This window comes from Camellia sinensis, chromosome 7, assembly GCF_055761805.1.
Source record: "Camellia sinensis isolate YWXY chromosome 7, ASM5576180v1, whole genome shotgun sequence".
Classification (NCBI taxonomy): domain Eukaryota; kingdom Viridiplantae; phylum Streptophyta; class Magnoliopsida; order Ericales; family Theaceae; genus Camellia; species Camellia sinensis.
The window spans coordinates 82,884,296-82,902,456 of record NC_138967.1 but is presented as its reverse complement, the minus strand read 5'-3'; the positions used below and the strand labels follow the sequence as shown (position 1 = coordinate 82,902,456).

Below are 18,161 nucleotides of genomic sequence, written 5' to 3'. Positions count from 1 at the left end.
TGCCGAATGGCAGGAATACCTAAATTGTTCCTAAGATGACGATTTAGTTCTACGATTTCCATTATGATGCGAAAGAAATTGACATTGGGCTGGGAAGGGGTTAGACCCCAGTATCTAAGAACGGCCCTCCAAAGTGGGTGAAGAGGGAAGCGGACTCTGCCCTCAGCAATTGATAGGAGAGGAAAGACGATTGTGCTCTCATCTTCCCTCTACATATCAGTGATGTTGTTTGTCAAAAGTGACAGATTGACGTCATCAGAGATGGAGAAATAGCGTCGAAAGCCGGAGATTCGATCCGCCGAAAGGAGCTCTTTTAGATGTTTTGCCATTCTTTTTAAGCCAAACCCAAGGATTATGAAAAGTTAAAAGCAAATAAAGAAGCGGGATCAAAAATGAAGGAGAAGAAGACTTATAGGAGATAAAGGGAGAAGCGAGAAACAAGGAGTTGTAGAAACCGCGAAGAGATAAAGTTGCACTAGAGGGCGAGTAAGATATCTTTTGAACATTTAGGGCATACACTCGAGGAGACAATTTCAAATCATATTAAATGGAAGTAGTGTACGAAGGGGCAGGAAAGCGTTACGAGGACTAAGAAGCGTGTGTGCATTCTGACACGCATTGGTAAGAGGGTTAACCGCCGAATTTTTGACTTCCCAGGCTAAAAGCCAAACACGCCGACTAACTGATGCTAGTAGGGTGTTTGGGGGGCAATTGTGGAAACCAGATTTTATTAGACCCACAGGGACGGATGAGTGTGTCCGGTCTAAAACGTAACCTCTATTCGGCATATACCCTAGCCAATCAAGGAGCCGAGTAAAATAACCAGTATCCCAGCCAGTAGAACAGACGCCGAGTAGAGGTACATGTGACGGAACAAGGAGGGGCCCAGCCTAAAGGCCCAAAGAAAATACTATAAATACGGGATCACCCACCAGAGAAAGGCATGTGAGAATTACTACACTTTACTTAAAATATAAGCAATTCAGAGATTAAAGACTGACTTGCCCGTCGGAGTGCTAATTCCGAAACCCCCGACTAGAGTGTTTATCCCTTTTCAAGTGACTAGAAGAGGATCACTAGCGTCTCCCAAGATCAAAAGAGTATTTTCGAAACCACTTCTCCACAGTGTATGCTTGTGAAGAGCTTGAAATCCTTAGCGGAATGCCATAACTTTGAGCCTTTAAAATCCTATACACCCCATTCTTGTGCAACTTGCATTGCACTGTCTTGTGCACCCATATAGCACTGTTTTGTGCATTCATCACTTGCATCGCACTGTTTTGTGCACCTCACCTGCACTGTCTTGTGCACTCACTAGGTCTAGGAGACCTTAAATCCTCTAAAGGTGTAATTCTTTTGCTGTTTGTCGTGCCCGAACGGCCATAGGTGGTCTGGTATAGCTGTCTGACTGTGTTTATAGTGAGTTTCTAGGAGACAAACTAAGACAGTGGAAACTAGAGTTCGAATGGCGATGCCTAGAACGCAAAGGTTTGGAATTTCCAAAACTAAAGTCTGGTTTAAATACCCAAAGGTGTATCCTCAACTTGAAATATGTTTGGCAGCCCCATAGGTTAAGGTAGCTTGTATACGCCTCAATTCTAGATACTGAACCAACCTACTCTGTCACCCTGTTGGAGAATAGGGAAAGTTGCAAACATAGCCAGGGAGAAAAGTAGTACCCGTGGTTTAAAAGCGCAACAAGAAGAAGAGGAAGATCCCCAACAGCATGAGGTGAGTCATCACCAATTGCCCTGTAAGGTACTTTCACTTCCCAGCTACTACATCATATCCATTATTATCTATTACCTCTATAGCATTGCATATAGAATTTATTGCATGCATCTACTGCACTATCCATTACATCATACCATTTTATTGCCTGCATCCTCTCCATGTTAATCTTAGTTTGCTATATGATCATACATTTCCCTCGTTGAAACATAGTTTTGTCATGTGTAAGTACCCATTTTGCCCTGACGCCAATATTAAGGGTGTCAGCACCTTTTCTGTGTTTGATATGGTCTATTTGTGTCCATGCCCTTTCTAGGTAAGACGTACTTCGGCTTGCGCCCCGTATTCATTGCATCCATTGCATTCATTGCATTGTACTTTGTCTTGTTGCACTCAGCATTTAGGATCATTATCTTTCCCCTGCAGATCATTCCTCACTTATATCAAACCACACAGTTACTTGTACTCTTTCTCTTTCTACGAAAAACATAGTTTTGTAGGTGCTCGCACCCCTTTCACGTTAAAACATGGTTCTGTTATGTGTAAGCATCCATGCTGCGCTGAGGCTAGTATTGAGGATATAGGCACTTAGCTCGTGTTTGGCGTCGTTTGGCTCGTATCCACACTTCTTTTCTATATAAAACGTAGTTTGATTTGCATCTCCATTTCTTTATTATATTCGTGTGGTAAACACTGCTCGTGGCTTAGATTGCTTACATTGTTTATCATTTGCATTGTTTCGTTGCATTGTGTATCATTTGCATTCTGCCCCTGAACTACGCTGGTTTGATTCCTTGCAAAGGGATACGTAGGCAACCCTCGGGTTTAACCAACTGCATCAGCATTTTGTTTGTTTGCCCAGGTCTTACGACCTCGTCAAAATGGGTCGTCTTTGGACTTTGACATTCACTCACGTCATTTCATGACTTCGTGCTTGGTCAAAGAGAGGCAACTGTAGACACCCCATTTTTGACCGCCTTTAAGACTTGGACGCTTTATTCCGAACACATGATGATGAAAGTTACACTGTGTAATCTTTTGAATTCTCAGTGAAGAAATTTCGATTCAAGCTCTAATCCCAAACCTTGCACCCCATTTTGGCCAAATTATTTTAGACCTTAAAACCCTCCTTTCAAAATATTTTTCCAAATGCTTCAACGATGTTCCGAGGCTCGCATTTCATTTAAAACATTGTACTTTTCGGTAAACCAAGTAAGGACAAAGTGGAGATACATGAAACGGAGGTGAATTCACTGAAAAAATCATTAAAACAGCTTATTTATTAGTTTGGAGTTGAAGAAAATAGGAAGGGAGGGAAGAAAACTAGTTAGGAAGAGGGAAGAAAAATTAGCTTAGCTTATTTATTCATTTAGTTTTGTAATAATTAGTTTAATTCGGACTCTCGAACATTGATTCGCACCCTCCTACGTGAGGGCAAAATTGTAATAACGTGTGTATGTCTTCCAACCCCCATTTCTTTCTCCCTTTTATTTCTCCGCTTATGATGGTAGCATAGAAGCATCATGTTTATTTTGCTTTTTCCATGATTTGCATCCACTTGTCTTGCATGCATGAAAGCTCGGCTCATCATTCTAACTTGCATTGTTTGTTAAATACTTCTTTGAATACGTGCTTAAACCACACGTCTTGATTTGATTCACATGTCATATTAGTAGCCCAGCCTATTAGTTGCATCTTTGCATGCATTGCATTAGTCATTTTGTATGCGCAGGATCATGCATTTTTTCTAACTCTGTTGTTTCTTTTGGCTTGCCTTAGAGTACAAGGTGAGCATTTATTGCTTTAGCATACCACATGCATGTGATTGTTGCCATATCTAGCATAAATACCATGAGGATAAGTGCTTAATTGATATAACTATTTGAATGCTGTAGATGAAGGCTAATTGCAAAAATTGGGATAAATTGATTACTGTACAAACAAACTCACCTTTTTAAGTGACGCGTACTAAAACATGAAATCAAAGTTTTTCAACTTTTGCAAATTAGTCTATACTTGTGTGCAACATATAGTAAAAAATAGCTAATAATCAAAACAAGAGCATATAACGTAAATAAAAATTACATCATGATTGGTAGAGGCTGATCTTTGATTGAGCGAACAGGGTGCTCAATCCATGACCTTTCCCTCTCATTCCTAAGTTCACGAGCCGAGACACTTTGGTGATGACGGACTAATGCCCTCTGGCACGAGTCTTAGGTTTCCTAAATTTTCCAAAAATATTTAGGTGGCGACTCTGTAATCTGGCAAAGCAGTCCATTTTTGGCATTTGATTCAAACATTGATTTTCCAAAAAGAATTGTTGGATTTGGACTCTTTTTTTTTGTTTTCACTGTCTCACATTGTACTTGTGAAATCAAATTCAGAACCACGGGCGTCCGAACTATAGGGCTAGTCGTATCCAAAAGGAGCACGAAACGCAAGCTACAGTCTATGGCGACTCTGCTGGGGATTTAGAGAACTTGACTTGAAATTCATGATGTGAATTTTATCTATATTTATATGTTCTTTGCATTGGATTTGTATTGTTACTTTAAGTCACTGTGTTTTCCATCTGCTATTCTTGGACAGTTTGCTGGAGGCTTGCCCAAAAGCTTGCCAAAAGGCTGACCGGTCATGGCTTCTTCCATTAGAAATGGCAACGGGCCGGGCCGAGGCCGGGGATTACACTCCCCGTCCTCGATCCACGACAGGGAACCCATCAGCCCCACCGCCCCCCAACAGGGATCTTGTATCCCCAACCCCAAATAATCCCCGACCACTTCTCTGCTTTTTCAAATACAAAAATCAGAACTTTACCAAACAATTTTTTTTTTCTACTTTTTCACCAATCAAAAGTTGGGTTCGGTTACCAGTAAATTTGTAAGAAAATTGAAATTTAAGAGAGAGATTCAAGCAAACCCAGAAATTGAATGAGGCACCAAAATGGCCAAAAAAAATACAAATGAATCTAGGAATCAAATAATACCCTAACAAGTTGTTAGTGACAACAAAATTAGATCTGAATCCATATATATATGTTTTTTTTTTTTTTTTTTTTGGGTGAATAAGAGATAAAATAAAACAAGAAAATTTACACAGCTACAAGGGGCATACCCCAGGACCTAACACAGCTATACAGAGGACAGAACAAAAGCCAACAACCTGTTCACCATTCCTATAATCTAGCAATAGGAAGAGTGAACAAGAAATATAAACAATTATAACAACCTAGGCGAAGAGAACAAACTGAAGCATAGATCCAGGAGGCTATGGTCTTGAAGAGAACCTCCTGCTACTGTAGCACCAAACAAGAGAACCTAGACACTGTATCCACAAAAGGCACGAGCCAAAACAAAAACAACATTCCCTACACATCCCGTAGGGCTAGGAATGAGAAACAAAAACAAAACTAAACTGTTAAAAAGTGTGCAAGCCGAAACATGGTTACTAGGACAGCTATTAGGAACACAAAGAAGCACAAAAATACTCCTACACAGCCCGTAGGAATAAGCTAAACACACTGCAAAATTATGCAAAAAATACAATGAAGAACAACTGATTTTCTCCCTCCTGTAGCACAGCAAGGCGCTAGCAGCAGCCATCACCATGGTACAGACACACCCTTCATACTGCCACCCGAATATGTGCAGCATGTATCCAGCACCCTTCCACGCCAAAAACCAAGGATGCCAGCAGCAATTCCCTGCAACTGCACTGTACGCAGCACCACACCTCCTCACCAACAAGCGAACCTGTCGTAAATCATAAAGGAGAAGAAATAACAGACACACAATATAGGAGCTCTCCTCACTCGACCCACAACACAGTATGTCTCTCCACTCCATATATGATCTCACAACACTAGGCCCACAACTCACATGATACCTCGAAAGGATCAGAAGGGCATTATACTTGAAAGCTCCAAGAACCTGCACAAACCATATATAAGATATAATAAAAGTTAGCATAAAGTATGTGTATTGTCTCTCATCACTCAACCCACAATGTCTGGAAATATATAGGTAGCTCGCAGCACTCAACCCTCCATACGGACACATCAATGTAGGAGAAGATTTAGGATTCATGATAACCTGCAAAGGAGCACCCAGTTAGTAAACCCCACAGTAGTTGCTCACCATCACTCAACCCTCAATGTATGTAACCTCACATCACTCATTCTCCGGCCAGCTGCAATAGTATGGTGCTGCTGCAAGAGATTGAGAGGAAGACTCCATTCCTCCAAAAGCCAATTATCACCTGCAGAAATTTTAACATTTTCCAAAGAAAGAAGCCTACCCCTAACCATTTGGATAATAGAGTTAGTAACAACCTCTTCAGGCTTTTGGGCCTTATTGAAGATCCTACTATTCCTCTCTATCCAGATGTGGTAGACAGTGCACAGAAATGATAGCTTAAGAATCATCATTTTCAAGGAGGTGCCACTGATGGATCTAACAGCAAAATCAACAGTTTCCAACCAAGGCAAAGAAGGCCAGTTAGATTTACTCTTGGCAAGGATACCACCCCAAATCCTAGAAGAAAATATGCATCTAAAAAAAAGATGAGAATGAGTCTCCTCAGGATCTTGACAGAAAGGGCAGCAAGGATTTGTAACAAGACCACAGGTTTTGAGTCTATCACCAGTATTAAGTCTCTCATTGATGGCTAACCAAACAATAAAACTAACCCTAGGGATTGAAGGGGGGCCCCAGATAAGTTTGGACCAAGTGACTTTGGGGCCCTTATCCCTCCAACAATCCCAAGCTGACTGGATAGAGAAGTCACCATCAGCAGCCAAATTCCAAAACGGAGTATCAGAAGAGCCAAAGGAAGGTAGGAAGGATAAAGGGGTAGAAGAGATCCACTCCTTTATCTCCCAAGAATTAGAGATAGGCCACTTCCAAGAACCATTAGAGACTATAGAGCTAACCTTGGTGCTGTCAGGAAGATTAGTGTCATAAAGAATTCTAGAACCAAACCTATGCCACAACGAACCAAGCGGATGCCAATTGTCATACCACAGGAACACATTTTCCCCATTACCAATTTTGAACTTGATGTGAGGATAGATTAAATGCCTAAGAGACAGGATTTTCCTCCAGACCCATGAGGGATCACTAGGAGTTCTAACAGCCCAAAAGCTCCTCCCTTTAAGCAAGTAAACCTTGACCCATTGGCACCACATGGAACAATCACCCCCAGAAAACAAGTACCAAACATGTTTGGCTATAGCAGCCTTGTTCCAGGTAGCTAAGTCTTTGAAACCAAGGCCACCCTCATTTTTTTTCCTGCAGATATATCTCCAAGCAATCTTAGCACTATGTTTCTTCAACTCAACCCCAGACCAAAGAAAAGATCTAAGGAGGCTCTCAATGTCACCAATGATTTTCTCAGGGAGGATAAAAAGAGAGGACCAGTACACTTGCATAGAAAACAGAATAGACTGGATGAGTTGAGCTCTACCAGCATAAGAAAGCAGTTTATTGGTCCAACTTTTAATCCTCTTAGTAATTCTCTCAACCAGAGTATGACAATCAGATGCTTTAAGCTTGGTAGTGATAAGAGGCACACCAAGGTATTTCACTGGGAGGGAGCCCTCAGTAAAATTGGCAATCTGAAGAATATTCTCTTTAAGCTCACTACTACACCCCGAGAAAAAAATATTACTCTTACTAGAATTAGGGGTAAGACCAGACAGATTCCTAAATTCATCCAATCCCTGCATGATAAGAGAAACAGTACCAGGGTCCCCTTTACTGAAAATCATCAAATCATCAGCAAAACAAAGGTTAACAATTTTAGTTTTCTCACACCTCCAGTGGAATTTGAACAAAGGGCTCCTAGATTTCTCAGCTAGAATTCTGGCAAGAATTTCCATGGCCAATACAAAGAGATACGGGGACATAGGGTCCCCTTGTCTTAAACCCCTCGCCCCTTTAAAATACCCCTGAAGGCTCCCATTAATACAAATTGAGAAAGAAGGACTCGTAATGCAAGCCTTTATCCAGGTAATCATACAAGGAGGGAAAGCCATAGCTTTGAGGATATCAATGATAAAGTCCCATCTCACAGTATCATAAGCTTTCATAATATCAACTTTCATGGCACACTTAGGGGAGTGGGAACTCCTATGGTAACCTCTCATAATCTCTTGGGACAAGAAAATGTTGTCCGAGATCCTTCTACCTTGAACAAACGCAGACTGCACAGGATCAATCAAATCAGGGAGGGCCAATTTAATTCTATTAGCTATGATCTTGGCAATGCATTTATAGATGGTATTACAACAAGAGATGGGTCTATAGTCACCAACATGAGTAGGATTAGGAACCTTAGGAATAAGAGCTATAATGGTACTGTTAACCTCAGAAAGAAGTTTACCAGAGTCAAAGAAAGACTTAATAGCTAGAATGACATCCTTACCAACAATATCCCAAGAGCTCTTAAAAAAACCAGCGGAATACCCATCCGGGCCAGGGGCTTTATTGGACTTTAAAGACCAAAAAACCTCCTTGATTTCATTTTCAGACACAGGCTTGGACATTGAAACAGATTGAGAGAGAGAGACTTTCTTTTCCACCAAAGATTGAATCCTCTCAAGGCCCTGGTACTGATCCACAGAAGGGGTACCAAACAAGTTGGTATAAAAATTAATAAAGGAGGTGTGAACATCAGTACTATGAGTAGACCTAGAACCATCACTCATGACAACACTCAAAATCTTCCCTCTATTGATATTACTTTTCACAGACCTAAAGAAGAATTTGCTATTTCTATCCCCAAGACCAAGCCACTGCACTCTGGATTTTTGAAGAGCAAGGCTCTCTTCTACTTTGCTAAGCTCAATATACTTATTCAGATCCTCTCTCTCTTGGGCTTGCAAAACACTATTCAAAGGGTCTTTGTCAAGTTTATATTGAATAAGATCCAGATTAGTTTTTGCAATTTGGACACGAGTAGATATGTCACTAAAGTCTTTCTTATTCAAAAGCTTGAGACTAGCTTTAAGCTTTCTGAGTTTTTGACAGACCCTGAACATAGGAACCCCTTGAATGTACTGCCCCCAGGTGTTAGAAACAGTACCCAGAAAATCTGGATGTTGAGACCAGAAATCAAAGTATTTGAAAGGTTTTTTGAAAGAGCACTTGGTGGCACTGATATTGACCACAGCAGGGGAGTGGTCAGAAATACCAGAGGGGAGAAACTGGGCAGTAGCCTCAGGAAATTTGTCCAACCAAGCCTCATTAACCAGAACTCTATCAATTTTGGTAGCTATATAGGTCCCCTCCCTCCTATTGTTAGCCCAGGTGAATTGGCAACCACCGTAAGACAAATCAGCCAGCTCAAAAGCATTAATATAAGAATTAAATTCCTCATTATCATTTGTCCAATTTGAAGTCCCCCCAATTTTTTCCTGCTGGTATCTAATAGCATTAAAATCACCCAGAAAAACACAAGGAACTTTGGATTTAACACGGGAGATATCAAGCATAGATTCAAAAAAAACCTTTCTCAATGTGTGCTTATTTTCAGCATAAACAAAAGTTGCATAAAAGATTTCATTGGAAGCCAATTCAATAATTTTACACAAAATATGCTGATTAGACATAGAAATCATTTGAACATCACAAAAAACATTGTTCCAGCACACCCAGACTCTACCAGTTTCAGTTGGTTGTGAGTTAGAGAGCATAGACCATTGATCAAAACATTTAACACAGATACTACTCTCTTTAGACTGTTTTATTTTGGTTTCCAAAACTCCCATGACATGAATATTCTCTTTAAGCACAAACTTTTTAACTTCTTTATGTTTAGAGGGATCATTCAAACCTCTAACATTCCATGAAGCAATTTTTACATTCATAGGGACACAAAAAGGAGGTAAAGACAAAACCCACAAAAAGACAAACCCACAACCAACTGAAACTTTGATTACCTCTTTTTCTTCCTCTGGCTGCTGCTGCCTTTGCCAGAGGGTCTGTTCTTCACCTGCTGGGATGGGGTAGCAGAACTATGGATCGCCTTTTTAGCCTTAACTTCTTTAATCGCAGTGTCCAGCATTTCAGCAGCATTGGGGACCACCAGCTTTGCAATCTCGAACACCTTCTTTTGGAACCTATCCACATCACTGCTTTCAGAGCTTTGCTCCTCCCCGGATAAGCTCTTGGTCACAGAAGTCTCCTGAGTGTCAAAGGATTGATCAGATGAGTCCACCTCAGTGGGAGCAGTTTCAGGAGCTGGAGCTGGAACTGGGTCTGCTGTAGAAGCTGGAGCTGGGAGTTCCACCACTTCTGGGATAGTTTCCAGCACAGGATCACCCACCTTCCTCTTCCCCTTAGCTGTGACAGTGGTCCAACCTTCGTCTTGAGCACTTACATTTTCCTCAGATGTCTTCTGCATAGAAATCAACTTAGCCACCTGTTGAGACACACACTTTTGAGTGCTATGTCCAAATATTTGGCAATGTTGACACCTAGACGGCAGCCCCTGATATTCGACTCGGATTAGAACAGCTTCATCATCATGTCTAATTTGAAAATAAGTGGGCAGTTTTGAGGTAGCCTCAATTTCCACACAGATTCTAGCAAAAGCCACCCTACTACCCCGAGCCGTAAGCTGGTCCATAAAGAGGGGATGTCCAATTGCACTTGCAACCCTACTTAATCCATCAGGATCCCAATATTCCAAGGGGATGTTAAAGAACTTCACCCATACTGGAATTTTTGTGGATTTATCTTTAGATAGCTTCATCATCCTTTTCCATTGTTTTAGAATAAGGAGATAACCTCCTATGTACCATGGACCTCCTTCAAGAACTTCTCTGCAACTATCAGGGGTGTCAAATATAAAGAACATGAACCCATCCCCATTAGTAAGAACCTCCTTGAGCCCCTGAGTTTTCCACATCCCAAAAGCACTGTTACGCAAATAATTGTATCCCACTCCCTTATCCACAAAATAACCCACTAGGCAGGAGTCCCATTTCTCTAGCGGATCAGTCCTTGGGGGTATATTTACCACAACACTATCCTCAAAAGAAGAAGCAGGGATATACCTGAGTTTGATGTTTGACCGGGTTGATGCAGCAGTGATGTTTGCCCACGAGCGATGTTCTTGGCCCTCAGACTCGTTAGATCTCCTACCACCTGCATCCCCTCGACCTCCTCTTCCCCCACGATAACTTCCACCCCCCCTGACGCCTCCTCGTTGGGAGGATGGAGCATCCCTAATCAGAATCTGTATATCAGAATCAGAAGCCCTAACTGGAACTGAGGCTTCAACGATATTCTTGTGTTCCCCTCTATTACGCGCTAAAACTACACTATCTGGTAGATTTAGGAAGCTATTGTACTCTTCCTCCACCATATCAGACCAGCTCGTACTGATAGCATTCTCAGTCGGCGTCGATGGCTCGTCAATCGTAGCTGGAAACATTGGACCTTTGAGTTTCTCCGAGTTTGACTCAGGTCTCTTGCCCAGAACGTTGCTTGAATCTCTTGGAGGATCTGAATCAAAACCCTCTGTTACCGAAACAACCTCGATTCCCAAACACTCTGCCTCATAATCGGCAACCTGCGATTGAAACTCCACACCAGAAGGATCCACGATCTGAATATCCACACCTCGGTTACCCTCCATGATGGAAGGATTAGCCATAGAGAGACCCTCGCCATTAGGGTTTGTAACATCTGCTTCAAAAGCCATCGATCTTCCAGTCAGAATCGCAAAACTATTTTTGGTGAACCCTAAGTCACCACCTGATGACTTTACTTCCTCGACCGTAGCATTTACTCCCTCAATACGCTCAGTAATGGTAGCATTAACTCCAGACATCGGCAATCAATGAGATATTGAACCCTAGAAAACAAAGTTTTCTAGAGAGATGTCAGAGCTTCTCTCACTAACCCATTCCATATATATATGTTGAACAAATAAAACCCTAACAATAATACCCTAACAACAACATTAGATCGGAATCCATATATATATACATTGATCAAAAAATTTCAAAAAAAAATCATAGATCTATTCAAAAAAACCGTAGAACAGACACGAATGAGGATGGCAATCGGTGGTGCTGTAGTGGAATGAGTGTTATGCAACGGATGATGGTGTGCGACGAGGGTGGTAGCAGGATTGGTGGTGTGCGACGATGGTGGTAGCGGGATCGGTGGTGTGCAACGATAGTGATAGCGATAGAGAGAGAGAGAGAGAGAGAGAGAGAGAGAGAGAGAGACACTAAGAGAGGAGATTAGTGGCGAGTGAAGAAGATCGACGATGGATGAGAGAGTGGTGAGTGAGGAAGATTGGCGGTGGAAGGGAGAGGGAGAGTGAAAGGGAGAGGAAGAGGGAGAGAAAGAGAGAGAAATGATAAATTCGGTGTATCATGTATGTGAATGAGAGCCTGAAAATCAGATATAGAAATATATTATATATATGGGATGTTCAGGGACCATTCAAGCCGGGCCGGGACCAGGGTTGGGAAACTTATTCCCGTCCGCGGCCCGAAAATCATCGGGAATTTAATTTTTAATACCATCCCTAGCCCTATGGGGATAATTTTCGAGGAAAACCCATTCTAATCAGGGTTTGGGGATTGAGTCCCCGTCAGGCCGAATTCAAATTGCCATCCCTATCTGCCATGTTGGAAACATAACCCTTGGATCTAGATTATCATTGTACCGCTTGATCCTCTTTTCACTTCTCGGTGTTAGGTGTGAGAGGTATATTAGGTAATCTTGTCGAGGTACTCCTTTTGGACCAATTAGCCTAGCTGCATATAGTAAAACTCTAGTGACTGTTCTAAATTAGGACAAGATACTCTCCCATATGCAGGCTGTTGTGATACCGCTTGTTTGAATAGTAAAGTCGTAGATCACTCCAAAACTAAGATAGGGAAACCCTAACCTCTCATAGGGGTGTTTTGAACGCTTTTGTGCAAAATCTGAAATCTTTGGAAATGTATGATGCAATCCTTGGAGAGTCTTAATATTGAGGCGATTCCTTTGAAACTTGAGGGTCATATCAGAATCAGAATTTGAGTCAAAATCCAGGGGTTTTGTGTTTGATATAAGTGAATTGTCAGCAAGACCAGAACCAGGGCCAAAAATTATATCTTGCTTTGTTTTGACCAGCATACCCGGTATTCTGATCTGATGGGACATTTGTTTTTAATGCTAGGTTTGTCTGAGCCAAAGAAGGAGCTATACCCAACTTAGCAAAGGCCCAATCCATCTGATCCCCAACAACCAACTCAAAAAAGATCCATCCAATGCCGAAACACCCATTCTAAAAATAATAATAAAAAGAAGCCCAATCCAGTCAAACCCGTCTAGACTAATCCAATTCAGATATATCATGTATAAACAAGGTCAAAATCCTTGTTAGTCAACTCTGAGCTTACACCCATCAATTTTTTCGATTGCCAACTCAGCAGACCAATGATGGCTAAGAGTCACGAAGAAGTTGTGGCCATGATGGTGGCCCTAAACCCGGAATTGCCATGTAAGATGAGACCATTGCTGAAATGCAACGCCCATCTGGGGCATCTACCACACATCCAGTCCCGGGCCCCGAGTCGAACTTTGACCTACCTCCGCCAGCTGAAGATTTGCAAGGTCCAGATCTTCGAGAAAGGTTGGCTCAAGCTCGAGTTTCCAGACTCGGGTGCAGCCTAATGAAGGGCTTTTCCCCCTTGATATTAATGATCTCGACCCGACCTTGTTAAAAATTACTAACCTTGAGAAACAATTCAACAAAGCACAAGGATTTAACTCCATTTTCGACATTGAGGATGGGTACACTGAGGCTGCCATAAGGCTCCCTGACAGGTTCAAAATGCCACATATTGACCGTTTCGACGGGTCTGGAGATCCCATGGTACATATCCGGCTTTTCTTGGGTGTCCTGAAATCGATGGGTCTGACTAAGCCTCAGAAACTCTCTCTGTATGGAAAGACCCTGTCTGGTATAGCGGCCACTTGGTATGCTAAGTTGGAGGATAAAGTGAAGCAGAACTGGAAAGATTTGGCCGACGCATTTGTCAATCAGTATTCCTATAACACCCAAATTGAATGTCCACCCAAGAGCTTGAAGTAACCTACCAGAATCCTACAGAACCTTTTATGGAATTTGTTGCAAGGTGGAGAGCAAAGGCAACACAGATGACAGATTGCCCTTCTGAGAGGGACCAAGTACGGATAGTGGTGCAAAACCTTGAGCCTGATATGTTGCAAAAATTGATAGTCGCTCCATGCAGACGTCCCCGAACGCCCCGGGAGGACGAGTCCCGTTCTGTTCGTTTTGGGTTCACTACAGTTTGGACTCTCAAATTGTCACGGTTCTAAATCTGAACCAAAGAGTCCAAATCCGGCAAATTGTTTTGAGAAAAATAGATTTTGAAAGAAGTGCCAAACATGGACTGCTTTGCCAGATACAGAGTCGCCACCTAAATATTTTTTATGGGGGAATTTAGGAAACCCTGACTCGGTGCCAAAGGCCATGTGTCCCTCATTACCAAAGTTTCCTCGGCTCGGGAGCTTGGGTATGATTGGGGAAGGTCAGCTATGAGCACCCCCTCTCGCCCGATCCGAAGATCGGCCTCTACTAACCGTGATATCTGTTTTTGAAAACGTTAGGTGTTCTTATTCCGGTTATTAGCCTAGATTTACTATGTTATGCACACAGCAAACAAGTATAGACCAAATCGCCTAAATTGGAACGAAGCATTGCATATCCGTTTGTTTGAAAAACAGTTTGAAATTTGCTACTCGCAACTAGGCTAAAGCACGGATTTCAACGAGTTGTTCCAACTCAAACAACCCAACCTTCACCCACAGGCATTCAAGTAGTTATATCACATAAGCAAGTAGCCTCATGGTAAGCATGCTGTCATGGCAACACTCACACGCATACAAGGATGCTAAAACATAAATGCTCGCCGAGTACTCCAAGCCAAAACATAAACTAGTTAGTAATCATATGCATGATCCTAGTTCATGTTAAGATGGCTAATGCAACACATGCAAGATGCAGCTACAATAGGCTCGGCTAATCTATGGATGACATATGATGATGCTACAACTAACACGTATTCAACTTGGAATTGAAATACAATGCAGTTAGTATGGTGCGCCGAGCCCGGTGCATGTAGGGCAAATGTATGGATGCACGCATGCATATCATAAGGTATGCTAATTTAAATATGACATAATACTAACCATCAAAAGCAGGTAAGTAAAAGGGAGAAAGAAGTGGGGGTTGGAAGACATGCACGCACGCACCCACACTTATTACAAATTCGCCCTCGCTCGGAGGGACCAAAAGAATAATACAAACCGAATAAATAATTAACTACTCTAGCTAATTAAATATTACAAACCCTTAATTAATTAAACAAATTAACTAAGCTACTAAAGCAGTAAAACAGCCTCGGGAAGAGGGATGAATGCATGCTCGGATTGGCTTCGCTCGGAAATCCATTACCATGACACATGTTGCCTCTGTTTTCACTGTTTGGCACCTCTGAAGACTACACAACTCTCAAGGTATGCTCTCCGCACACTGTGGAGTGCCACCGGCTAAGACAGAACACCACCGACCATGTCCGGATGGTCATTGACCATCTGTAAAGCCATCGGCCAACAATGGATGGCCGGTCGGCAATAGAGATGGCCGGCCGGCCAAAGCTTCCTGCAGAACCTGTTTTGACAGCAGCAGAGGGCAAAACATGGCATGGCAATGCATTTCAAGCAAATGTGTGCACCACCACATCCCTTATCATGTTTGCGACTCAAAGGGGTATGGTGCTCAATTCTCGGACCACCAATCGCGCATTTCAATGCTTGATGGCCCAAAAGCCAAGTGTGCAATTTCAATATGGAATGCAATGCACAAAACAAACAATGGGCCCCAACCTCCATCATAATCAATTCTAGAGGCAAGAGATGTATGCTTAATGTTATGCAACCTAGGCATGGAAGCTAAGCATGCAATATGAGCATGTGAACAAGCAATGTAAACATACAAGCATGCAAGTTATGCAAACTAACGAGCATGCAAGATGGATGAGCATGCAACGACATGTGGGAATGGTCTTAAACCAAAATGGGCAGCTCTCAAATAGGCCCAAATCAGTGGCCAAATGCTATGGAAATGAGGGCCAAAACACATACAAGCATGCATGCACACAAGGTCCAACACTTAGGCACCAAAGAGCAACTTTTAAGCACACTTAAGAGAGGATAAACATGGATACATGGCATGCATAGAAAGCTCTGAAATCATATTATAGAAGGTGCAAAACCAAGTAAACAAGACAAGCTAAGCATGCAACAATGGTCTAAAACTCAAGGCAAACCAAGGGGGGTTACATGGTAGCTATACAAAGCAAGCCATGGATGGCCTAAGCAACCAAAAAAAGACCTTAAGCATGCTAAAACAAGCATAAAAGCTTCATAAAGCTAGGCCAAAACAAGTAAGCATAGAGGTCTAAATGCTAGGCACATGTTAAGCCAATTCATGGCATTACAAGACAAGTATGCAAGGAAGCATGGTGTGTCTAAACCAAGTAAAAACAGTGCTATATCATGGCAAAATAAGCATAAATAACACTTAAGACATGGCCAACATGAACTTAAAAATGGTGCTCACACATGAGGCTAAAATTGCACTTTTTGAAGGCAACAAGGAGAGGGGATGGCCCTCTCCTTTTTAGGACCTTAAACCACCATCCTCACCACTGAAATCCCTCAAGGTTTCAGTGGTGAGGAGGCCCAAACAAGGTGGTCCCGAAGCTCACTAAAAATAGCACAAAATGGGTCCAAACAAGGCCTAAGAGGGGGTAAACGACCCCAAACACAAAAGTGACCTTAATGAAGTATCTTAAACACAAAAAAAAAAAAGAACTTTTTTATGTTATATACAAAGCTCAAAACAGCAATAAAGATAGGCTAAAAGTGTGTGCAAAAACGGAGAATAAAGAAGGAAAAGGAGTTACCGTTGTAGCCAAAAGGGGACAACAGCCTCTTGGTCCAAAAAAACAGTCCCTTAGCCTCTAAAAATGGCCTCCAAGATCCTTAGGTTGATGATGGACGTGTTGTTATAGGAGGTGTAGTTCGCCAAGAACTAGACCTTTTTGCACCCTCTAACCCACACAAATGTAGAGAGAGAGGGAGATATAGAGAGGGAGTGATATATATATGATATATATAATATTTTTCTAACCCTCTAAAGGAGAGGAGAGGCCCTCTTTTTATAGAGAAACCAAGGGGGCAAAGCTTCTCTTAGAAGCTTTGAGCAAAAAGGCCAAGCTTCTCTTAGAAGCTTGGAGCAAAAGGGCCAAGCTTCTTCGAGAAGCTAGGCAAAGGGGTCAAGAGGTTCAATCTTCTTCAAGAAGCTAAGAAAGGATCAAGCTTCTTGGTGAAGCTAAAAAAGGGTCAAGCTTCTTGGAGAAGCTAAAAAAGGTCAAAAGGTTCAAGCTTCTTGGAGAAGCTAAAAGAGGAACAAGCTTCTTGGAGAAGCTTAAAAAAAGGTCAAGCTTCTTGGAGAAGCTAAAAAGGGTCAAAAGGTTCAAGCTTCCTCAAGAAGTTAAAACCAAGAGTTCAAAAGGTTCAAGCTTCCTCAAGAAGCTAAAACAAGGGGTTCAAAAGGTTCAAACCCCCACTCAAGAAAAGGTCTCGGCCAGAAAAAGTGGCTAATCGGCCAACAAAGTTGGCCGACCGACCACAAAATGTGCCGACCAACTATCAGCAGTGCCGACCGGCCATCACCAGTGGCCGGTGGCAAGGAAACAAGGCCAGTGGCCTCAAGCCATGGCCGGTGACATGTGGGGATGGCCTACAAGCTATTTCCCACCCTCAGAAGCAAAACAGTAAGTGCTTGATGTAAAACCAAACACAAAACAAACAAGTCGAGAGGTCTTGAGGCAAGGTGCGTAGCCGAAACCTCCGAGAACTCAAGACGAACACGAACAGGGATGATCATCGAGTGTTCAAACGATGACGTCCAAGTCTTGAGGACGGTCAAAAATGGGGTGTCTACACTCCACTGTTCACTTTCAAAAATTTGCATGAATTAGGGGTTCAAATTGAGAGTGCATTCAACAAGGGGATTATTCCTAGAACAGGAGAACCAACAACGAGGGTGTTTTCTAGGAGTACCAATGCTAGCAGTAGCACTATGCCTAAACCCACTGAAATCAATACCGTTGCCACCAACCCACAAACTGCCAACCCCTTCGCCAATACTAACCCACAAAAAGCCAACCCAACCCGAGCTCAAGGAAAAACCTTCACTCCCTCCATATGAGCCTAACTAGCGCACTAAAAGTCCTGGTGAGAAAAGGGTATCTCAAACCCCTTGATCCCTAACCTCCTCCTAACCCACTCCCTACTAGACATAACACCACCAAATACTGTGCATAT

At 42.3% G+C, this 18,161-nt stretch overlaps 1 protein-coding gene across 1 annotated transcript; it reads right to left on the bottom strand.

Annotated features, from left to right (window-relative positions):
- Positions 1–4,416: 4,416 nt before the first annotated feature.
- LOC145795913 (uncharacterized) lies at positions 4,417–11,571 on the bottom strand. Its single transcript, XM_082880854.1, has 6 exons — positions 9,674–11,571; positions 5,903–9,569; positions 5,613–5,663; positions 5,288–5,486; positions 4,849–4,916; positions 4,417–4,518 (listed from the first exon to the last, which is right to left on the bottom strand). Exons 1-6 carry the CDS (start codon positions 11,569–11,571, stop codon positions 4,417–4,419), a joined length of 5,985 nt encoding a protein of 1,994 aa, XP_082736980.1.
- Positions 11,572–18,161: the final 6,590 nt, after the last annotated feature.